Below are 24,858 nucleotides of genomic sequence, written 5' to 3' on the forward strand. Positions count from 1 at the left end.
CTTTGTGAAGTCTCATACCCATCACTGACTAAGCCTGTAGATCTGATTTTTGAATTGGGTTCTCTGCTTCGACTCTCATTTCTACCAGTCTATTTCCTATATTCCTGTAACAATGAATGTACAATAACTTGGTGTGTCAGAGGTTATGTGACTGACCCTAAATGAGAGGCAGATTAAGCACCCTGGTGGAAAAACCATGTGGAGGAAAGATTCTATATTTACTTACTAAGCTACTTAAGTGATCAATGCTCTCAGGTAACACAGAAATATTCTTAAGTGTCCTTTATAGGATTCAGTCCTTTGTACAGCAAGTCTATCAGTTTAGATATAAAACCAATCACAACTCAATTAAAAAAAGCATATTGATAAATAATTACACAGAACACTTTTATCTGCATATAGATTCAATTTTTTATGTCTATTAGTAAGCATTTGGAGGACATTCAATCAACTATTTGGTTTTCAGCAAATTTCAATCATGAAGGAAAAAGTACCCACTATAAACATGATTTTTTGTTACTTAATCTTATAGGCTTCCTGCTGAAGTCATACTTACCAAAACCATGTGGGCTATTAGATTCCCTCCAAGAGCTCCGAAAGTATAATACACAAGAGCCTGGGAAAGGATAAAAGATACTTAAATGAACACAGGTCAATATTTAATCGATTCCAATTGTGACATGCAATGAAGCTTTAATAGTGTTACCTTTGCCTGACTTGAATTAACTCCAAGCCCAGAGGCATAGAGAAAGCCAAGAGCCTGAAATACAATAATAAAAGTAAAAATTCTTCCTTGATGAAAGTTTATTCAACACATACACAGTTTTATATACTATAAGAAGATGCAAGAGATTTTTCATAATAAAAGATTTGAAGGAAAATATGCAAATTGTGGAAGAGCCTAGAGATGCATTTGGGTTTGACAAATTACACAATTCAGTGCAACCTTAAATAAGTCGAAAAGTTTAGTTAGAAGATTAATAACAATCTAATAAAACATTAACTATAAAAATAAAGTTAAGACTTTTACTTCATCTTTATGAGTAGCATTATGAAGACAAAACCACCCTCATACCATAAGATTGGTTTCTATGTCTATGCATAGTGGGATGCACAATGAAAATGAACAAGAGAGTACTACAATAATCCTAGGAATGAAAAGGCAGCAGGGCAGCTAAGGGAGAAAGGCCATTGTGCAATGCTAGAGCACAGATGATTTTGCTAAGCATCACCACAAATCCTGCACTGATTAGGTTCTACCCAGTACCTTCTATGTATCATCCTGAGGACTCTCAGGATATAGAGAAGGTGCAGCGGAGAAAGCTGGTGCAATCCAAGAGCTCCTCTACATTTCAGCCTCCCTGTAATTAGGTAGGCCCATGAGCTTTGATGCGGCTGCAAGGTATGTAAGCCATTTTTTAGGCTTGGCCGTGAAAAACATCCCATTGATACTTTCAGCTCTTTCGTTTCCCTTCCTCATGGCCTGGAAGCCCCGTGTTCTGGATGGCTTAACTACATGGTTAGCGGCCATGTCCAGGAGACACAATGTACAAGAGAAGGATGCAGACAGGAGAGCTCAACTCAACCCAGCACGAGCAAGAAATAGCTTCAGAGGCCAAGCTACTGTCATTTTTGGTGCATTGCCTGTTGTTGAATCATTGAGAACTGATTACTATGGAGAGAATGCCTTGCAGAATATAATGTGCTGTGACATTTCAGAGTCCTATTACTATAGGAAACTGATGCTTCTACAGTGAAACCATTCTTCAGAGCAAAATGCCTCTGAAGAAGATATATGTAATTTATATGTGAAACTAATATAAATTGATTTAAGCAAAACAGGGAGAAAAGAATTGAAAATAAAGCAGAGAAATTAAGATATACAATCTGCTCCTGTTTATACCTAACACCAAAAATACAAAAGAGACAAAACTCATGAACTATTCTGCTTCCTAGAAGCTTCTAACCACTTACTATGAAAACACACTTTCTCTGTGACTAGAAATTTTGTTTATTTTTTTTTAGCATATTTCATAGCTTGAATAAACTTGCATTATTCAAGGCAATTTAAACAAATGTGGTGGCCTCTTAAACCCAAGTGTCAGTCTCTGTAATACTAATATTGTTATGGCTAACATAGCCAGATACTATGTTATCGAAGGATACAATGGGGAATATTGAACATCCTCTACAGTGTGGCAGCTGGGACATCCTGTTTGTAGAAAATACAGTTAAGAGGAAACAAACTGAAGGATGCCTTGAGGATGCAAACAGAAAGGATATGCTACCAGAATTATACCAGATCTCAGAGGAAGGACATTCTATGAATTATACCAGATCTCAGAGGAAGGACATTCTCATATCTATCTCTAACACAGGGAAAAAAACCCAACAAGTTTACAGTCATGGGGCTGTGGGAAATAAGTAAATAGAGTAGTTATGGACTGGATACTTGGTTGGACAAAATGGATATAAAGAAAAGAAATTGGCTTAATGCTATATCACTATGTTGTGGGTAAAAAATGGCTAGAATGGAAAGGTGAAGGATGTTGACTGAAGAGAGCGTGTTATGGAACAGCAGGCAATGCATCTTGTTTAATTAATGCTCACAGGTACATATATATCAAGAGAAAGTTCTAGAAAATTATGAATGGCTTAATATTATTAATGCTCAGATGTGGGTGATATAGCAATCATGTTTTCTTCCTTGTTTTTGTTACTTTGTATTTCTAGTTTCTTCTAGCAGACAAGTACTGCTTCTATATTTTTGGCTTTTTTTTGTGGTGCTGAGGTTTGAACTTGGGACTTTATGATTTCATGCTTGGTAGGCAGGCACTCCACCACTTAACCTATACCTCTAGTTTTTTTTTTGCTTTCTTTTGCAGATAGGAATTGTGTTTTTGTCTACAGTTAGCCTTGGGCTCTGATCACATAACCAGTGTCTCCTAGTATCTGGGATCACAGAGACATGCCACCATTTTTGGCTTGTTATTTGCGATGGCATCTCCTAATTTTTTGCATATGCTGAGCTTGAAGTGACATCTTCTCAATCTTTGCTTCCCAAAGTAGCTGGGATTATAGGTTTATACCACCACACCTGGATTCTTTAAAAAAAAAAAAGGCATCCAGGTTAACAAGAGCCTCAGTATCAGAACTATGGAATAAATGCAACAATAATATATTTTTCTATAGATCTAATTTGGAAAAGCTGCAAATATAATTCTGGCAAAAGACAATTCTAAAAATATCTTCAATGGGTGTCTATCTCTCTTTGAGAGCACCCACACTCTGTTAGAGTGTGCCCCTGCCCTTCTGTTTGTCTGCTTTTTATCTGTTTGTCTCCTTGTTTGCTTGCTTAGTTAATAAAGCTCTACCAAGTTTTCTTACCATTGGGGTGGGGGTGGGGGTATAGCTTCAGTGACAATAAATGTTCTCAGACTAAGGGAAAGAAGCATTCCAGAAGATAAGTAAAATGGTCTGCTAAAAAAAACTAATACTTAAAAGACAAGTCACCATCCAGTCTCACCTGCTAAGTGAAGGCATAGAGGGACGTTTTACTATTAAGAAACCCAGGGTGGTGTGCAGGGTTCTCTGAAATTGCACTTACAGTTTGTCCTTTGGGAGAGCCTTCCTCAGTCAGTTTCTCAAACATCGATTTCGCTGCCTGGATATTCTGTGTCAGGTAATCACCAAACAGCAGAGCATATGACACTCTCTCCAGGGCTTTAGTGTGGTTCATGCCTGCAGCCTTCTGAAGATACTGATATGCTCTTTAAACGTTAGAAATTATGAAACAAGTTAGCAAATTAGCAGTGGTTTTTGGACTCCCTTAAACTTAAAAAAATTACTAAAATGCAACATAAATAATTTTCTATTTCATAATATGAAATTTCTTCTACTAGTACCCTGGGTACATAGACTTACATAAGTCCCAGTTTCTCCCTGGTATCCTAGCCCTTTGGGAGTCTAATTACGCCAATTAATTCTAAAAATATGAAAAAGGTTAACTAGGCTTGTGTAAGAGAATTTCAATATAATGGTGTCAGGTGAAGATTCTACAAATAACTATTACAATTTTCCTTTTCACTCTGCATAGGCTGTACCAAAACTAGGAGAAAAAAAAGTTAGGATATAATCACTTGTTTTACATTCCTCTCAAGTACAAATTTGTAAGTTTCAGTGAAAATTTCAAAGCAAAACCAGGAAATGACACACCTGATAATTTCTGCTTGTTTTATACTGAGTCCTAAATAGTATATGCATTCTTGGTTCTTAGAAACACAACTCTAACTTTTTTTTTTTTTGTCATGGGGCTTGAACTAAGGATCTGGGTACTGTCCCTGAGCTTTTTGCTCAAGGCCAATGCTGTACCACTTTGAGCCACAGCACTCACTTCTGGTTTTCTGGTGGTTAATTGCTGTTGCTTTTTTTTCTTTTCTGGTCAGATGGTCATGGGGCTTGAACTCAGGGCCTGAGCACTGTCCCTGGCTTCTTTGTGCTCAAGGCTAGCACTCAACCACTTCAGCCACCACACTACTGGCTTTTTCTGTGTATGTGGTGCTGAGGAATCGAACCCAGGGCTTCATACATGCTAGGCAAGCACTCTACACCACTAGGCTACATTCCCAGCCCGAAACAACTCTAACTTTATAGTCTGTTATTTTAATTTTCCTTGTTGTTGATTCCTGAGATCAATATTTATGATCTTTTCATTCTGGCAAGTTAAAATTATTAAAAATAATGGCAAGTGTTCTGCGTCTCTGGCAGCACAGGTTTTTAAAAAAATTTTATTTTTTTTGTGCTAGTACTGAGGATTGAACTCAGGGCTTATACTCTTGTTTGACTTTTGTTTTTTCTCAAGTCTGGTGCTCTTACCACTTACCACTTAGCCCTACCTCCTCTTCCAATTTTTTGCTGGTTAACTGGAGATAAGAGTCTGTAAGATATGTCTTCGTAGACTGGCTTTGAACCATGATTCCTCAGATCTCAATCTCTTTAGCCAGGACTACGGGCATAAGCTACCAGTACCCAGCCATTTGGCAGTACAGTTTTATAAACGTAAATTCTTGGCTACTTATTGCATTAGTGGCCTATCTTGGGGAAGAACAGTCTTAACAGTGCTACCTACTCTCTTTTCTGACTTTTCTTATTGCTTCCATTGAGGATTTTCATTCCAGTTTGATAAATCATTTCGGCTTCCTGCATCTGTCGTCTCTTAGCAGCCTCTTCTTCAGCTAAAAATAAAAAAACAAACAAACATGCATTTGAGTGGATTTGAATAATATAGTAGTTATTTATCAGGCACCAAAATTTATTCTTTCTTTTGGGTGTCCATACAAAGAAATTGAATACTTTTTCACTATTTCCAAATGTGACTCTAAGAACACTTAGGTTAAGTATGCCCAGTTAATTATTTAAGGGTCCTGTAAGATGACTGAAAAAAAAAATATATAATCTCCTGTTGGGTTTTTTTTGCCCCTCCCGGCTCGGACTCTTTCTTCTTTCTTTCCACCCTCCTTTCTTGCCCTCTCCCCTAATCACCCGACCTGCAGGTAAGTTAGAGTGGAACGGGGGTCAGCTCCGACCTGACGCGCACGGGATCAGCCGCAGATGTGTGCCCGCCTCCAACGTACACATGCAACGGGGTCAGCTTCTTAGAGCGAACTGACTTTATTAAGAGAAGGACAAGGGGAGATGATTCCGAGGGAGGGATTTGGCCAGGATGTCGATAGGCTGAAAGGTATCACCTGACCCCCAAGGGCTAACGTCACTCGAGCGCGCCGAACCAGGGCGGGGTTGGTAGGCGCCAGGCTGGCTAGGAGGTTGGGGGGCTGTTTGCCCAACCGGTTCCTCTGGATTCCAATCCAGAGGGGGTAGAAGGGCCGCATTCCCCAGGGCTGGGGGAGGTGCATCAAGCCCCTTCCATCAAGGGGGAAGATGGATCCCAACAATCTCCTGAAATCACTTTCTTTAGAGAAAGTACTATGGGGATACCGCTGGAAGGTTAGTAATGCTGATACTGTTTATATAATTCAATTAAAATTTTGGATTCCATGCTGAGGTTAGCTAAAATAAGAATAGAAAGATATTAGAAAACAATAATCTGAAAAAATTGTTTTGGGGGGCTGGAAATATGGCCTAGTGGCAAGAGTGTTTGCCTCGCATACATGAAGCCCTGGGTTCGATTCCTCAGCACCACATATATAGAAAAGGCCAGAAGTGGTGCTGTGGCTCAAGTGGCAGAGTGCTAGCATTGAGCAAAAAGAAGCCAGGGACAGTGCTTAGGCACTGAGTCCAAGCCTCAGAACTGCCCCCCCCCAAAAAAAAATTGTTTTGGTCAAAGAACACTTTAGTCCTTTCTGTAGTGCTGCATATCTTACAAGGATAAAGTATTTAATGACATAATAAAAATTAAGAAAGTATTTTTATTAAATATTGTACAGATTTAGTGTTCAAATTCATTAATTTTCTCATGGTAATATAACACTGAACATTGTATAACTGCTTTTTGAAATTTAGTTTGCTATGGTAATGAACTATTTTAAATAAAAATAAGGAACACATCAAAAGACATATTTCATTAGGACCAGGGTTTACAGAAATAGAACTGAATTCTCCCTGTGGTGTAGCAAAATGTTATTCATTAAACCGGAGTTCCCAGTCATAATGGCCTACATCCAGACAGCCTTATTTGATGGTAGCTTCTTGGAATGACTATCAGAGCCATGGTGCTGAAAATATTATTTGGTACTAAAGTGGCTATGTTCAAGATTTTCTATTGTCCTTTTATAGTTTTCCAAAAAATCTACAGTTTGCCTATATAGATCAGCCCCTTCATACTGACATTTACACTTAGAATGCTTAGGTAATGTTACATAGTACAATATATCTCACTCATAAATATATAAAAGCGAAATTATTTAGTTTTCTTCTAACCACTATTAATTAACCTTTACAATAATGGTCTGTTTCTTTAATTGCCAAAAACCATTTTATATTCATTAATCCGGCAGTCTGCTTGAAGAGTTTTTTTTTTTTTTTTTTTTTTGGCCAGTCCTGGGCCCTGGACTCAGGGCCTGAGCACTGTCCCTGGCTTCTTCCCGCTCAAGGCTAGCACTCTGCCACTTAAGCCACAGCGCCGCTTCTGGCCGTTTTCTGTACATGTGGTGCTGGGGAATCGAACCTAGGGCCTCGTATATCCGAGGCAGGCACTCTTGCCACTAGGCTATATCCCCAGCCCTGCTTGAAGAGTTTACAAAACCACCTGCTTACACCAACTCCAAACCATCTTTAAATAAGATCTGAGCATAAAATACTAGCTGCTTCCAGCTCTCAAGTGCATTCTCTGGTATTGGTGGTAGTGGAGTTTAGACTCAGGGCCTTATTCTTATTAGGCAGGACTCTACTGGGTGGGCCCCCCCACCTTCTCCTTTTTAAATTTTTTTTTTTTGTGGCAATTATTTTTCAGATAGGGTCCCATATGTTTACTTGAGGCTAGCCCAGGACTACAATCCTCCTACCTATACCTCCCAATACCTCCCAATAGCTGGGCTCATAAGGGGTAGAGAGCATCACTACTCTTGGCACAACACATACATGGAGGTAACGGGTGGACTTTGCTTATGCTGATCTCAAACTCCCACACAGCTTGGGATGAAGATGCACTGACCGGTACTCTGACAGGTTCATGCCACTGTGTCAGCTATGGGTTGAAAAGGATCTCTTGAGCTTTTTTGCCCTAGTTGGCCTTGTGCCACAGTACTCCTGTTTTCAGCCTCCCAATCAACTTCATTCTCAGTGTCACAACACTGGCCATTTCAGGTCAACTTGGGAAAGGATGGTTGGAAAGGCCTTCAAAAATACTGCCCTGTACACAAGCCAACGTGGATGTGTCTCCTGCTGAGCAATACTTACTTTCACAGAAGCCCCACTTTTCATCTGTCTTATAGTTGTAGGTCGTGGCGCACCACAGTCTGCCATCTTCCCTCCCATCTGATGTACACTCATCATATTCCTTATCCAGGAAAAGAAAAGGGAAGTGGCAGGGCTCCCCGTGTGCTGTGCCTTCGATGGCAGTCAAGACTGGGAAGAGGAAAAATAAACATCTCAACACCAACATAGGCAGAATCCCCATGACTCACATGACTCCACCCGTTTATTCAAACTGAAACTTGCCTATGCAATGTTTATTAGTGAGTTAATATAGGAGAAAATAAGATTTAGATATGTAATTTATAAATGTGATTTCAACAACAACAAAAGGCTTGCCTGTCTCCTTCCTCTGATATGGGATCTGATTTGTATGTCAATCTGGCTGGGTCACATCATCTAGATAGTTGGTTGACTAGTGTTCTGTTTCTGGAAGATGATTTTTGGATGAGATTAACACTGAAATTGGTGCACTTTAAGTAGAGCAGGTTACACTCTACAATGCGAATGAACTTTGTACAGTTGAAGGTCTACTGTCTCTGATGTCAGAGGCTGACTGGTTCAGCTTCTCTGGACTGCTTAACCCTATTAAGTGAATTATTTCACAATGTGGTATTTTCACTTAACACTTCACTGACAGTCTTCTAGGAAACAGGGCAGAATGGCAAGGTTCTATTGGTATCTCTACGGCAGACTTCCACTACACTGCTACAGGTATGTCTGAGGATCCAGGACATGGGAGGTATAGCAGCTACCCGCTTTGAACATCTGGGACAGCCATAAAAGTGAAACTAATTTACTATGGAGATGAACAGGAGAGAAGGAAAGAGCTAGAGTCCCTGATGGCACAAGATCTAACTGGGTGACCTAGGGAGCTCTGATTATTCAGACTATAAAAACCTTGGATTCTGCCACTGTTTGCTTTTTGTTATGTGCAACCAAATATGTTCTTTATTTTAAAGCAGCTATAATAGAGAATTCCATAACATAACAGTCCCCTCTCTCTCTTTTCAAAGAGTTTAACATTTGTATTTCTATTAATACCTACTACAATGATGATTCCTCTCTTGGGGCCATCATTTATTCATTCATTTTCAACAACTGTTTACTGAGATGAGGTGTAGAAAATAGTTAAGCCAGCAGGATGTTATTCTTTTGAACGACCTGTTTATGGGTTGGGTTTCTGGCTGGTATCTAGGATCTTAAATTCCAAGAGAGTTCTTTCCATTCTAACTCAAAGAAGTGCCTCACTGGGCCTAAAGTGTTTGTACAAACATGTGGTGTGAGCCAGACACCAGAGGCTCACATCTGTAATCCCAGCTACTCAGAAGGCTGAGATCTGAGGACTGCAGTTCCAAGTCGATACAGACAGTGAGACTATCTCCAATTAGCCACCAGAAAACTGGAAGTGGTGTTGTGGCTAAAAGTTGGAAGAGCACTAGCTTTGTGAAAAAGCTCAGGGACAGCAACTAGGCTCTGAGTTCAAGCCCCATGACTGACAAAAAAACAAACATATGGTGTATGCTCAATGCCAGTTTTCCTTGTGGGAGTCTACAATTTTGGGACGTTCTAGACAGAGGTGACTACATGACTAATCCCCAGTCAAAACACTAGGCACTAGGTCTCTCAGGAGCTTTCCCGTAGGCGGCATTTCATGTGGGTTGTCATAATACACTGCTGGAGAAATTTAGTGCATCTTGTAATTTAACTAGGTCTGATGAATTAGGCAAAATCTTCCCTTTTCAGCTTCAGCTTCCTAGAGGAAATAACCCTGCTGGGTGTAAAACTGGCCTGCTCTTGAAGCCTGGGCACCAGGAGAAAGACTTTCCTCTCAATTCAGATAAGACAGCCCACAGCCATATCTACATATGAAAAATTTCTGGCTTCATTTGATCTTAGCCAAAAATTCAAGAAGTGACTCTTGGCTTTTGATTCCTCATTTTTATAAGCTGAAACACTGCTGCAGGTAGGGCTGAGACAGCCTTGGGAATTTCTTTCTCCCCAGTTTTAGTGAAAATCACAGGGATCCAGAGCCAGGCCTTAAGGCTGTGGGGGAGGGCTCTAGTATGACACCCCAGGGGAGGATCCTTGGAAGCTGTGCCTTGTTTCCTCTAGACTTTGCCCCATGCTGTCATAAATCAGAGCCAAGTCCTGTGATTCTTTCACAGCAAATCACCAAATCTTGGGCACCTCCTTACAGTTAGGACACAAGTGGGATTTGCTAGAATGACGTCAAATGCACAACAATATGATGAAAGCACTGTTTATGAAGAGCAAGAACAAGGGCCAGGGCACAACACATCCTTAGTGTCCGGGTGCTTTTGGAGCTGCTGCCTGCCGTGAGAGGTAAAAGCTCCCTTTCAGATATGAAAGAAAGGGTCTAACCACAGCAAAGTTGGCTTGCTGGATCTCCTGATTGTGTTTGGTCCTATCGGCTAAAACAGTAGTTCAGGTGACTAGTAATGTCTTTGGTTTCTGTTCTGTCCTCCAATGGGAGGAGAAAAGGTCCAAAAATTCCCCAGGATGGGCTAAGTGTGTTAAAAGTGTGCAGCGCTCTGCCCTCCACGTATGTGTGTGGTAGGGGGTGAAGGGAGTGGGCGAGTTCTATCAGGTCCCAGGAGTAGCATTAATTCCGCCTGGCTGCTGGTCTCCAAAGCCTCTCTGCCTCCCTTCACCCACCGCACTCCAGCATTCCTGGATCCTCCCAGGCTGGTTTACTATTAACAGGGCAAATTCCTATTTGCGGTTACTGGGCGTTTGAGTGAACTGCTTTGAGGGAAAATAAACAAACAAACAAGAAACCTGGAAAAACACCAAGGGCTTTGTATATTATGGCTAGTGCATCTGGAAACACAGCAATATACAAAATATGAAATACTTATGATTTCATAAAGGCTAATAAAATGGGCTCTTCTAGCCAGGGGAAGCTATAAAAACCAACCAACCAAATAAACCAGTCCCAGAAATATATTAATTGGGACAGAACTTCCTTGCTTTTGGACAGCACTGTGTGGGCTAGGATTGAAATTCCAGGGCAAGTGTCTATTGTTGATGTTTTGGTTCTAGAAGATGTTCCTCATCCTACCTGGTGTAGGCTTTCTGTCTCTGGATAAACTATGCTGAACTGAAAGCAGGCATAGGGTTCAATGGGCAGAACTTGAGCTCTGTAACCTTAGGGCATCTCTCTGTGGGGCCCTCAGCTGGGAAAAAATAATATGACTGCTTAGCTGGCTGGTATAAGTCACCTACAAATGATCACTGGAAAAGGCCTGTTCTCTGACAGAACCATCTGAAATGTAGCTGCTAACTGGCTGTTTATTCCACAGAAACTGACAGCATTCTGAACTGGTGATGACTGCCAAAAGCTGCAGGTTGGGAGCGAGCACAGGGCAGGGGCAACCTGTGGACAGGTCATTCCTGCTCCTGCTGGAATGAGCCCCTCTGCTATTGACTCTTGTGTTTGCCTTCAATGGCCTGATAACCTGATTCAACCTCCTACACCCATCTCTTGCTCCATATACCTTGGTGAAATCTCAATGTAAAGTATGACTGTCCTCAAAAAAAAAAAAAAGAGTACTCTTTTCTAGGCTGCCAAATAATAAACGTTTATGGAAAAATAGGTGAGAAAGCATTTTAAACACTTTTGAGAAATTTAGGATTTTTGTTCTGATCAATATCTGCACATATCTTTGTGGTAGAGTTGTAGAAAATGCTTTGTATGCGAAGACGTTTTGCTCCTCTTCTATGGAAAAACTGCAGGGTTACTTCAGAATGGAGCCATCAATTCTGCTAACTGAGGAAAATAAACTGATGCTCCCGCACCCAGAAAAGCAAGAGGGCATAGAGTGGGCATTAGTGATCTTTGTTTTTCAAATCTGTTTCTGGAAGCTTCTACTTTTCCTAAAGGAAAACTCTCCATATGCCTTTCCAACTGTAGACAGTGACTGAATTCACACTGCTGAGCCTATAATCACACTGGGCAGGCTGACTAGCAGATAGCAGGAGTTGACCCAGCAGACCCAGGTGTTTTATCAATGGGAAAACCTCCAGATGCTATTCAGATTCATGAAGTTGATGGATGGCCTGGGTCATGGATAGAAAAACCATTTGGACCCTACTGGCAGGCCCTCTGAAATCAAGGACAGTACTATATTACTTATGCTGGACCAGGAAGCCTAGGAAAGTTGCCCATGGCAGGTTACAATGCTGTGCTGCCTAAAAGATGTCCTGCTGGAGATCCCCAACAACTGCGTCTAGGCCTATTATTTGTACCTTCTGGGAAGGAACTTCTCATTACCCTGCCTTAGACCTAGAAGGCTTTCAGGTCAGCTTCAACCTACTGGACACAGTCCTGTAGTGCCTGAACTGATGCTTTGGGCCAGGTTAAAAAAAGGGTAATACAGAAACTTAAGGAGGAAGATAGACCTATTAAATTTGTTTGAATTGGCAATATACAGGACTCCTAAAGAACAAACTAAAATCAATATGGCAGTTTGGTCTTACTCCCTCTGGGTCTTACAGATAAGATGTCTCAGCCAATGATCACAGGGGAGCTGTGTAGAGTTAACATAGCACATCTAAATCTTATTCTTGCAAAGGCCTGCTTGATTATGGTTCTTTTGTAGGAATCTGTGAAATAAGATGAATACTCACCTTCCTAATTGGTAAAGTGTGGCTCATCTAAGCTCCACAAACAATATACTATATGTTGGACACCTGTTTTCCTTCTGGGACTCTGAAGTTTTGGTTAGTGTCAAGAAGAATATGCCTACTAACCATTGTCCAGTGAAAACTCCAGGAATAGGAGATTCTACGGAACTCTCCTGTTAGAAAACCTCTGACATGTACTTGGAACTCATTGTGGGGAAAGTAAAGCACATCCTGTGTGACTACTCAGCGACAGGACCCTTGGAAGTTTGCACCTGTGTTCCCCAGACTTCATACCACATACCCTTCCTTCCCTTTGCTGATTTTTGCTTTGTATTCATCTTCAACTGTAATAAACCATAGCCAGGAATGTATGCTGAAACCCTTGAGCCTTGCAAGTGAATCAGTGAACCTGGGAATGGTCTTAGAGACCTTCGCTAGTGAGAAGTAAACATGAAATGTCCAATAAACATCAGAAGCCAAGTACAGTTGGAGTTTTGTGGTGAAGGGGAGGAGTAGAAGACGAACTTGCAGAGAGAGGAAGGCCTGATCACTGTAAGGCATTATTAGTAAAGGTAAGAAGTGTGGATTTTGAAGAGGACCGAAAGCTATGGGAGGCTTCTGAGTAAAGAAGATCAATATGGCTGGTGTTAGAGAACTGACTTTTAGAGGAAAGGAGAGAAAGCAGGCATGCCAGAAAGGAAGCTCTAAACCCAAGAAGCTCTTTTATTGCATTTAGGAATTGCTTCAGAAAGGAGAAATGTAAGTTTACCTTTAAGGATGAGCAGAAATTTGATAGATTTGCTTAAGGAGGCGAGGAAGGCTTTTTAAACAGCTGGGAAAGGCTGCACCAAGGCCCCAGGCATAAACTGTAGGACTACTGGAAGACCTCTGAAAAAGGATGCTTGGGGAGGGCTGCAGTAGACCGGGAACTGAAGCTGCTGGCTTTGTCAGACACAAAAGACTGCCTGACAGGTTAAGGAGTGTGTATTTCATCTTATAAAGCAAACGCGAGTTAACGGTTGTAAATATGGGAGCTATAGGATCAAATGTGGTTTTGGAAAAGATTAATAAGGCAACATCATGAATGAAAAGTTAAGAAAAGAAGCAACTGAGAAACAATTGCCACATAATCCAATTCTAATATAGTCAGATCAGCACACATGAAGTCATGCATAGGCAGCTTATATGTATAGGTATGTAATATATGTAAGTATGTAAACCCTTTCAAGTATTAAACATGAATCTAAATCATTATTGAAGATTACAACAAATCAAACAAATGAATCTAACATAGTTTGTTTATATAATTATATAGGCTTGTGAGAGTGTTTTATCTGATGTTATTAGCCATTATGTCTAGTTGATAGTATTAAAGTGTTTTCACTTAAAAAATGGTTTTTCTATTCATGAATATGGAACATTTGTCATAAAAAATGAAATCTGAATTTTTAAAAGCTTAAATCTGGATTGATTCCTGACAGTTGTTAATAAAAAATAATTAGTGGCCACAGAGATGATCTTTAAAATAACAAACTAAATGACAGAGTGGAAGCAGGATAGGGTGGAGTGAACATGTTAATAATTAATTTTTAAAAGGGAAGACACTTAGAATACTCTGCAGTGAGAAAGATCAAAGTTTTAAATTTAAAATAAGTATAAAGTGGGTGAAAGCTACAGAGGATTACAGTTAACATGTTTACATAAGCTTCAATTAGACTGGAATAAACACCTATAATCAAATTACCTAGGATAAGGGATAGGGTAGTTTAGTAAAAAGTGTAACAACTAGAACATCATATAGTCAATTCTTTGTCCTCTATACAGTGAATGTAGTTAATAGTAAGATCAATTCTCTGCAGTGCCCTTCTATATTCAGGTTTAAGTTTTCAGTTGTCTCTTTCCTCAATCAGGCAAAAATAGAAAAAGAACAAAAAGTCAAGCCTACCTGGCTTTTGAGCTTTCTTTGGCTCTTCATAATCCTTGTTGTCTGGATTTGGAGATTGTAGAAAGCCAATTTCTTCAGCAGCACTTTCTCCCTCTGAGCTCTTGAGGTTGTCTTCCTCTTCTGGAACAGTAGATTCTAACTCTGACTCTTCAGAATCAAGAAATATCTGACCAGCGATTACTCTGCCTGCTGTGGGGTGGTCCTTTACTGACTCATCGGATGGCAGAGAATCCTGAGAGGATGGAAGCCTTCTTAGTCACCAACAGTCCAAAGACTCCCTCCACCCAAATCTAGCCTTCCTTTGACTAGTGATCCTAGCCTTCCTTTGACTATAGATGGTTCCTTCAGCCCCTTAAAATGCTGCACTGGCTCAGCTCTGGCTTTGACTTGTTTTCATCGCAGTTCATCACCTGTCTAATTCTTACCCTTTCTAAAAATTTCAACTTAGCTGTTACTTTCCCCAGGTAGTCTTCTTTAATCTCCAAAGTCTGCTCCCAACCTACCTTATATTTCTCTGTGATAACTGCATTATAGCTTCCTCTTTTGAATCTATATTACCTCTAATCTGGAGATCAGAGCTCATAATCAAATTGGTCTCTGTGGATATGGAAGAATCTGTCATAACCACTGACACTTTAGATTTAGGGTAAATTTTATATAAGGAGAAACAAATGGTGGAGGTAAAGTTTTCAAAATTAAAAGAAAAAAATTACTGGTGGCTCATGCCATCAGTAATCTTAGCAATTTAGGAGGCTGAGATTTGAGGACTGAAGACTGAAACCAACCTGGGTAGAAAAGCCCATAAGGCAGAAGGTTCATGCCTATAATCCTAGCTGCTCAGGAGGCTGAGATCTAAGGATCACAGTTCAAAGCTGTCCAGGCAGGAAAGTCCTTGAGACACTTCAGAAAAACCGAGAGTGGAGCTGCAGCTCAAAGTGGGAGAGCACTAACCTTGAGCAACAAAGCTCAGGGTCAGTACCTAGGTCCTGAGTTCAAGCCTCAGGACCTGTGCACAAGAAGAAAAAGAAAAGAAAGAAAAATCCCAAAATACAGGAACAAAATCAATCTCTCTTTGGCAACAGAAATTTTACTACCTTAAGGCAATACATATATACAATTGAGGTGGGGAAGAGGTATTTTCAAGTTGAAATGAAACTTGTGGCCAATACTATTAAGGGAAACATTTACTATGTTCTCATTATAGGTTACTTATTTTCTTTAAGCCAGAACTAATATAAAATCTATTTGTCTTTTAAAAATCCAATTCTTTTGCTCAAGAGATACAGTCGTCATATCCTTTCTAAGGTACATAATTGCCTACTTTTTTGTTTTGTTTTTGGTGCTGGTTCTGGGGCTTGAACTCGAAACCTTGCACTCTTTCTTGACTTTTTTGCTTGGGCACCTTACTTCTTAAGCTTATACCTTTTCTTCTGGCTACTTAATAAGTTGACTGGAGATGAGTCTCTAAACCTTGACAATCCGACTCAGCTTCCTGAGTAGCTGGGATTATAGGAGCAAGCCACCAGCATCCAGCTTGAAATTGCCTGCCTTTAAATGGGACAGCAAAGATTAGCTATTGTAAAGTTTGTACACACCTTGGAATCTAAGGATTCATCCTGGCTGCCATCGTCATCTGTGAAGAAATTTTAAACAATCTGGTCACCTTTTTTGTTGGGAATTACAAATCATATTTTAACAAGTATCTTGTAAATACAACAAATAAAACACCATCATTTAAAAATGGTTGCATTCAATGACTCTTCACAAAAGGTTAAGTGAAAAACAATGCAGTTTTATTTTCTCTTTTATAGATATGAAAGCCAATGCTCCCTCATCCTTGTCCCTGAAAAATTCTTCAGATTCTAATTATTCTGTATACACATGCACATGCATACACACACACACACACACACACACACACACACACACACACATTCTAGGCTTCCACCTATTTTTGTTCCTTTGCTCAGGATCTGGACTCACATTAGCTTAATTTAGTGTTAATGGCATTTTATGGATGAGAACCAATAATATTTTCAACAGAGTTACTGAAAATATATTTGGATAGAATATTTAGAATTTGTGTTTTACTTTACTAATGAGATAATCAGTATGCATTAGCTCTATTGAAAAACTAGCTCTAATTTCCCCTTCCTTGCAAATTCATAATGCTTTTGTCAGATTACCTCATTTTCCTCTTGTCACGTTTTCAGCTACTCCTACTCTTCTGGCTAGTTGTTATTCTTTTTTCCTGTTCTTATATAAACACATGCAACAAACTCAAGTACAAATGTTTGATCTTTGTATTCATTGCCAATTTAAAGAAGTAAAACTATTAGATGATGTCTAAGTTTCCTTATTACCTGACTTCATACAGAAACAGTTTTGGTACCACCTTGTCTATAAGCTACATGGCAAATTAACCATAAAATGCTGGAAGACCATGCAATTATTTTTTTAAATTTTACTGGATAATTTGGTATCATCTTTACTCAGATGATTATAACCTAAATATTATTTGTAACATAACTAGAATAGAGATGTTTCAGAATTTCGTTCTCAAAATATGAGCTAAGAATAGTCAACTCATATATAAAATATACAACTCTATGTCACAGTATTTGTTTTGAACATTTGAGAAAACCAAATCTACCAGCAAAGTTTTTGCCATATATGAAGATGCCGTCATTTCAAAGAAAATTTAAATTAAAAGCTACTGTTCATATTCCCTTATTTTTAGATTACCTTCAATATGTTTAATTTTTGGCAGATGGGGGGTGAGGGTAGGGCATGTATTTTTTCACAGTGTACATAACCTTTCAGTAGAGATATCAATTAATTAGTAACCATCCTTCCTGCTAACTTCTTCCCAAGACACCAATGCTCAAGGTCTAGCGGGTAGTTCAAATCCCATCCTCAGAAAATCTTTGCACAAAGGAAAAATAAATTCATCCTCATTATGTACCAAAGTTATACTTGTAAATGTAATCACACATATCAACCAATTAATACATCAAGAGCAGTAATTAAGTGTGCAAATGTTTATGATAAATATCTCCAAATATAGAAACTCTAGATAAGCTGGAGATCTAAATCACTTATGACTAAATGCAGAAACCTACCATAGTAGGTAATAGGTTAACAAGATAAATATCTAGAAATAAACTTAACCAATACATATTTAAAACAGTGTAAGCTCTCAGACACTGGAAGAGTAAAATGTTCCTTTGGACTCCAGGAGAAATGACTGGTAACAACAGGGCTATTTCATGAGAATTGCATCATACTTCTTTCTCTTTCTCTCTCTTCACAAATGAGATTATGTACTAAGATTACTGGTAAATAAGAGATTTCTTTCTTAGCTGCCAAGTTGAGAAAGCCTACTCCAGATGGTAGTTTCAAAGCCAAAACCTATTTTCTTTTTTAAGTTGATATTCACATAATACTTTTAAAAAAGCTGCTTCCAGAGCTAAGTACTTTTGATATGGAGTATGCAGGTAAGATTTAGACACTGAAGTGATCCATCAGGAAAGAAAAATAGTATTGCTCTCATTAGAATGTGGCATCAAGCAACAAAAAAGATTCAATACAGTTAAGGTTTCTTATCAGTGTCATATTCGACATTCAATAATTCAAACAACTTTATTAATGGCACATCTTCCTTTGAAAAAGGTCTATTTTTTTTCATCTGTATTAGTTCAATAAAGCTGCAATTAGGGATATTTTTCAAGGAAAAGTAATTAGCACCAATTCATTTTACCTGCACTGCAAATCCCCGATCCTCCTTCAAATACAGAAAGTCTGATATGTTCAGTGAGAAGATATTAGACAGCCTGTCTTCCACTCTGCCACTTTACTTAGGCTCTGTGAAAACTCCTGGTTTTATTTTATTTTACTTATTTTTTGCCAGTCTGGGGCTTGAACTCAGGGCCTGAGCACTGTCCCTGGCTTCTTTTTGCTCAAGGCTAGCACTCTATCACTTGAGCCACAGCGCCACTTCTGGCCTTTTCTATATATGTGGTGCTGGGGAATTGAACCCAGGGCTTCATATATGTGAGGCAAGCACTCTACCACTAGGCCATATTCCCAGCCCCCAAATTCCTAGTTTTAAATGACATGAACTCTCAAGTGTGGAAATCTAAGATTGAGGCCTGGCTTAATAAAATATGAATGTGGACACACATCCTTCACTACCCACAGCTTGCTAAGACTGGATTTTTTCAATGTTGAAAACAGGTGATTCTCCACATCTTGGTGATTCACAATGACATTCTGAGGGATAACTAAAGCAGTAAAATGAAACATCTTCTTCAATCTAAAAATTACTGTTTCAACTTTAAGATCCTAATATAACTAGTACTTGAAATATCTGGCAAAGGATTTAATTAAAGATTGTAACACTTTTTGGCACAATTTTTTAAAAAAGAAAGTATGTCCTTCCAAAAAAGGATTGTTTTCACTATTATCTGGAGGAAACAAAGAAGAAATACCCTTTTAATGTCCTTTAAATGTATTTGTTCAGGGCTGGGGATATGGCCTAGTGGCAAGAGTGCTTGCCTTGTAAATGTATTTGTCCAGAGGGAAGACATTTCTAATACAAGTACCATGTTTTACATCTCTAAAACAAAGTATTATTTGATTGCTGCTGCGAGTGACAGGATCAGATGGTATATGTTTATACTACCTTGTTATAAATGCAACCCACCTTGGGTACCATTAACATTTAAGTTCAAAATTTCAAATGGAAAAACCTCACCTTTATAGGAGCAAAGCTAAACTTTAAAACGAGGCTGAATTTCTATATAAATAAGCACTCTCATGGGTCAAGAGACCAATGAAACATTGAATCCTTTAAGTTATAAAACTTTGTACAACACCTATTTTGTGATAGTTGAACTCTATGTGAGCCCAGCACAGTTGTCTCTAAGTATATGTGGAGGTCTGCTTCCAGGACCTACAATCCAACCCTCCCCCGTCCAAGACACCAAAATCCATAGGATTTGCAGATAACCTACACCATTACTAATAACAGCGAAGGCAATGTAAATGGTGTATAAGTATTTGCTCTACTGTACTCGTTAAGAAATAATGACTACAGGGCTGGGAATATGGCCTAGTGGTAAAGTGCTCGCCTTGTACACACGAAGCCCTGGGTTCGATTCCTCAGCACCACATATATAGAAAAAGCTGGAAGTGGCGCTGTGGCTCAAGTGGCAGAGTGCTAGCCTTGAGCAAAAAGAAGCCAGGGACAGTGCTCAGGCCCTGAGTTCAAGCCCCAGGACTGGCAACAAAAACAAAAACAAACAAGAAAGAAATAATGACTACAATAAAAAGTCTGTATGTGTTCAGTACAAAATGCAATCTTTATGTTGGATTGGCTGAATCTGATCATGGGGAATTTATTTTTACATCGACCACAAAAATGATGACAATCAGAGCACACATTTCTTAATCTCAGTCGTCTGCTTACATCAACACAACCCCAAGATACAACAACAGTTCAGTAGTCAGTCTTTTAGTATAGCCAACTGTTGGTCTCTAAATATCCTCTCCCCTTACACGTGGTTCAATGTATTTGAAATAGTCAAAGGAAGGTGTCGGGAAGTTTGTATGCTTGTGCTCTGCAAACTGAATTCAGAGGAATACCTATTATGTTCTTTAATTATTATAAATTTCAAAATTTAGTGTGAAGAGCCACATACAGAGCTTGTTTATGTACAGATCCTGGGTATATTCTAGACCTAAAAATGATGTTTAACAACCTCCTAAGAGGAATTCTTTTGCAGATGATCCATAATCCATCAGGTACTTCACCCATTAAACTCCACAGCTTCATCTCATACCTCATTCGATCAAATAATGGTTGCAAATGCTTCAGGAGTTATGTACTTTAAAGTTTTAGTCATGAGCACAAACCATACAGCAAGGGAAAGGAATGGACATTAAGAATAATGGCAGGAGGTCTGGGAATATGGCCTAGTGGCAGGAGTGCTTGCCTCGCATACATGAAGCCCTAGGTTCAATTCCCCAGCACCACCTATATAGAAAAGGCCAGAGGTGGGACTGTGGCTCAAGTGGCAGAATGCTAGCCTTGAGCAAAAAGAAGCCAGGGACAGTGCTCAGGCCCTGAGTCCAACCCCAGGACTGGCCAAAAAAAAAAAAAAAAAAAAAAAAAAGAATAACTGCAGGATAGCATATGCTTGTTACTTCTGAAATGTAGTCTCAAAACTTATCTTGAACAGAATTTTGGTTTAGGCCTTTTATTTTAGAAACAGGATGACGTTATGGCTTTGGTTTACAACTAGGACAGATAATTTGGGGATTCAAATAACCATCTGGGAAAATTTCTATTGGAAAACAAAGGGTGGACATTTATACTTTGCTTGTTTGGAAAAAAAATGCCACACAACAGCTGTTTGTTGACTGAAACTGATGAAAATTCCAAAGCTTTACTTGTACTAAATGTTTCTTTACCAAATCTTAGGAATACAAAGTCTTTTTAAGGTTAGCACTCTAAAACCATAAGTTTTCTGATGTAGGCAGGTGGAAACAGGAAAGAAAATTATTTTTAGAATATACACACATACACACATACCAATGAATTGAAAATCAAAAGCACATTAATTTCGTCATCTATATTAAAAGGTGTAATTATTTGCTATTCATTTGACAACTTCCAAGTCTTCCCAAAAAAAAAAAAAATATCAGAAACTACCAACAACCATGGGGCCACCGTAGAAATAGCGTGACAGAGGTCACACCTTCACAGGAAGGCTTTTAAAAGGGGTTGGGGGAGAGGCGACAATTAGATCAGAGGTCTTTTTTGTTGTTGTTGTTTTTGTTATTGTTTGTTTAAAGATAAAACAGACCAGGTGTTATGAAAAGCTACCAAGCCACTGTCATCACCAGCTGTCTCTGTCCGAAGTGACAGCTCCAGGGAAGGGTGTCAGGGACACATCCCACACCCTGGGATCCATACTCCAGGCCAGACACCGCCTACAGGAGGGACTGGGAGCCCCCCGGGCTCACAAGTGGGTCTCAAGCAGCCATGGGGCTCATCCCCACGGAGGCGATTCGTGAGGAGTCGGGCAAAGTTTCATTCGTGGGAGACACGTCTGGGCTAGGTAACCGCCCCTTCGCTCCCTCACCTCCGGTCGCGAAACACCCCCTTTCAGCCCAGGGTAGCTGACCCCCAAGGAAAGCGCCAGTGACAGGCAGGCTGGGACCCGACCGAACGGAGTCCAGGCCCCCGGGAGCCCCCCAGGGCCTGGTCTAAGGATGGAGGCCGGGGGGGGCGGCGGCTCAGGGCCTTCAGCCCCAGAAATGGATACTGACCGGAGGACGCCGAGGCCGCGCCTAGGAGAACCGCACAGAGCAGCAGCGTCAGTCCGATCCGGACCCGCATCCTGCTCTCGCGGCCGCCGCCACCCCCCAGAGCCGTCGCCTCGCCTCTGCAACCACCGACACCGCCGCTGCTGCCGCCTCACCACCGCTCTTCCTGCTCTTGTTTCCTCACTCCGCCCCTTCCCAGACCTCCCGGACCCGGCGTCCAGCCAATCCCTGCCTTCCTTTGGGAACACCTCGCCCAATCCTCGTGGTTTCCCGCCCAACTCTTTGTCCCGCCTACTTGGTCATTTACAAGCCAATTAGTGTGCTCGACTCTGATGCTGGGTTTTTCTGATTGGACCACGGCCTCACTGACATGGCTCCAGCTAATTGGTAGCACCCGAATCAGACACTCAAGGGCTGGGGAAAAAGAGGCTTAGTCAGGACTACAACTCCCATAAGGCACTTCACGGGAGTCACTGTGCTTATGCTCTTGGGAAATGTAGTCCATCATAGGGCAAGCTTTACAAATGCAGGTGGCTGTGAAAGTTAGGAGGCTGTAACTAATACCTGGACTAGACATTACCTCAACCTCCCCCGCCCCACACACACTTTCTTCTTTTGATCTAAAAGCATCAAGGCGCAGAATAAGTACCTTTTCCTATTCATTTTACTTGGAAAATATTAATTGTATGTAAAGATGCGAGTCACTAGCAAGGGTGCAATAGCTAGATTAAATTATTTTCAATTTTATTAAAACTAAGACAAAAAAACCCTAAGTATATGAAAAAATAAAATAAAACAGTATCTTGATTTACAGAAACCAGAGGGCAATGTTTTCCTCTCCCTGAGAAAACAAAAGAGAATACATTGCACCCAGGGTAGATTATTTCAATGATGGTATTCGTTTTCACTAGGGCTTCCTGATCTAATAACTATCCAGAAAATGTTCCAAGAGCTTTTGCAAAACCCTTTTAAACCATCGTCCTTACACCTCTCATCTGGTGGGTCATTGTAGTGTTGTGTTTCTTGTTCAGAGTTAGCAGTTAAGGTGATATGTGTAGGGATGGAGGGAAGGAGGGAGATTTTGCAGAAATGTTATGTAGTAAGTGTTGACTCAGAAACATTCCTTATGAGAAGCAGGGCCCTGGTTTGACGCTCCAGCTCCCTTTCCCCTCCCTATAAGACTGTGATACTCTGCTTTTACCACCACCTTCTCAGAATCAGCTCTGAGACCTTGGGCCTGGTCAGGTTATGTTCAGGGCTTGGGAATGTTGCTCTACTTCTTAACGTCTTTGAATGTCCAGAGATTTGGAAAACACTCTCTGATTCTTTGTCTTGACAACTGTGGACAGTTGTCTCCCATATTCTTTGAGAAAAAAAGCTATTTACTTTTCAGGAAGAGGGTATAAAACTAACAGCTGTTTTTTATTCAAATCAGAAGGGATGAAGGACAAATATTACACACAAGTTCTTTTTTCTTGTGCAGTTTCCTTGGTTCTTATCTCCATTTCTATCCATTTCTATTTCAGTGACATCATTCTCCTTTTGCTCTAACCTATAAGTCACATATGCTATCAATACCACATTAGATAGCTATATTTATTTCCTCTAAATCTGTCTATAAACTTATTAAAACATTTTGAATGCCTTCTGATTTCATAGAATCAAAAATATTAGAGCTTCCTCTACTCACAAAACAGGAACATGTAACCACATGTAACTACATGTTCCTTTTCAGGGAAAGATCTAGGGAAACAACTTCTGCCTTTCCTATAAGAAGTAGTTATTATCTGGTTAATATGATTGGGAAAGACTACTTAATTAAAGCTCAACTTTTTTTATTAATTCATTTTGTCTTTACTGAGTACTTCTTGTATGGGTACTATATTGATTGATTTCTACTTTTTTTTTTTTGTTGCTTTACAGACTTCTTCATTAATGTACTCTTGCCTTTCTATGGGCTCCCCAAACCTCTTTCCAACAACCTTAAATTTTTTTTTTGCCACAAATTTGCCTCACTTCTCAGTTTCACTTGCCTTTTTTCTTGGCTGAGACATTTTCATCTTGTCCTGTCCTTGTTAATCTACATTTCTCCAAATATCTATTGAACATGTTCAACCTTGCCTTTAAAATGGATTTAAACTTGCGAAGGCCAGAGATGATGGTGTGATTCTGTTTACAGCTATTTAGCATTGAACTTACCATCTATTAGCACTAGATAATAATTGTTGATTGGCAGGTATATCTTACTTGTTGGTTGTGAGTTAAAAAAAGAGAGATTTAGGTAAAAATTACTGATTGCTTGTAAAGGTTGAGCATTCATTTTATTTCATTACTTTGAAAATCTAGCATTGCTAGAGATTTTGCCATTAACCAGCAACCAGTAACTGACATGGGCCTAGGACCTTGACTTCCTGGAGAAACTTCAAGTTTCCAAAACAGGATCAGATTTATTTGGTCAGCTTGCTGTACTACAGGATATTTCACTAGAACAGAGAAAAAAAAAGGTGCAAATCTCCATAGCCTTATTTAATCTGAGCATACACTCCTCAAGGTTCCCAGCCAATATTCCCAGTGAAGGTTATGTACTCACTCTACCTGTTCAAAACGCTAATGTTATTATTTATTAATACATAGACTTGTCTAATATTTGTCCAGCTGTGCGTACTCCATGTAGTCTGTGTATGGCATTATTCTAGATCATGACTACAGATTTCCAAGAAAAATCTGTTTACTGTGCATATCACCACACAACATGGATTCCACCAGAGGGAGAGAATAAATCCCCTCTTATTGAGACAGCCCATCGGGTGTTCTCCCTCAATGTAATGAGCAATAAAGCTAATGGGATCAACTGTGGTATGCTCACAGTGGCCTTTTTCTGGAAAGCATTGGCAATGCTCAATGAATATTTGTGAAAGAAAGGAAAGAAAGAAGGCAGGAAAGACGGAAGGCAAGAAGAAGAAAAAAAGATGATGGTTTTGAATACAACATTCCTAATTCAG

General features: G+C 39.8%; 1 protein-coding gene across 3 annotated transcripts in view; it reads right to left on the bottom strand.

Moving 5' to 3' along the window:
• The window catches only part of Sel1l (SEL1L adaptor subunit of ERAD E3 ubiquitin ligase), a 44,098-nt gene extending 22,081 nt beyond the window's left edge, over positions 1-22,017 (bottom strand). The window contains exons 1-8 of one of the 3 annotated variants that reach the window (XM_048361774.1): positions 21,860-22,017; positions 16,120-16,157; positions 14,525-14,756; positions 7,915-8,082; positions 5,129-5,234; positions 3,608-3,770; positions 707-760; positions 557-616 (exon numbers count right to left, since the gene is read on the bottom strand). In XM_048361774.1, coding sequence (XP_048217731.1) covers positions 557-616; positions 707-760; positions 3,608-3,770; positions 5,129-5,234; positions 7,915-8,082; positions 14,525-14,756; positions 16,120-16,157; positions 21,860-21,929 — 891 coding nt within the window. In that variant the 5' untranslated portion in view covers positions 21,930-22,017. Of the gene's footprint in view, positions 1-556; positions 617-706; positions 761-3,607; positions 3,771-5,128; positions 5,235-7,914; positions 8,190-8,219; positions 9,016-14,524; positions 14,757-16,119; positions 16,158-21,859 lie in introns of those variants that run through there. The other 2 variants (XM_048361775.1, XM_048361776.1) reach the window with 2 other exon arrangements.
• Between the last annotated feature and the right edge of the window lie 2,841 nt (positions 22,018-24,858).

This window comes from Perognathus longimembris, chromosome 14 (assembly GCF_023159225.1).
Source record: "Perognathus longimembris pacificus isolate PPM17 chromosome 14, ASM2315922v1, whole genome shotgun sequence".
Taxonomy (NCBI): domain Eukaryota; kingdom Metazoa; phylum Chordata; class Mammalia; order Rodentia; family Heteromyidae; genus Perognathus; species Perognathus longimembris.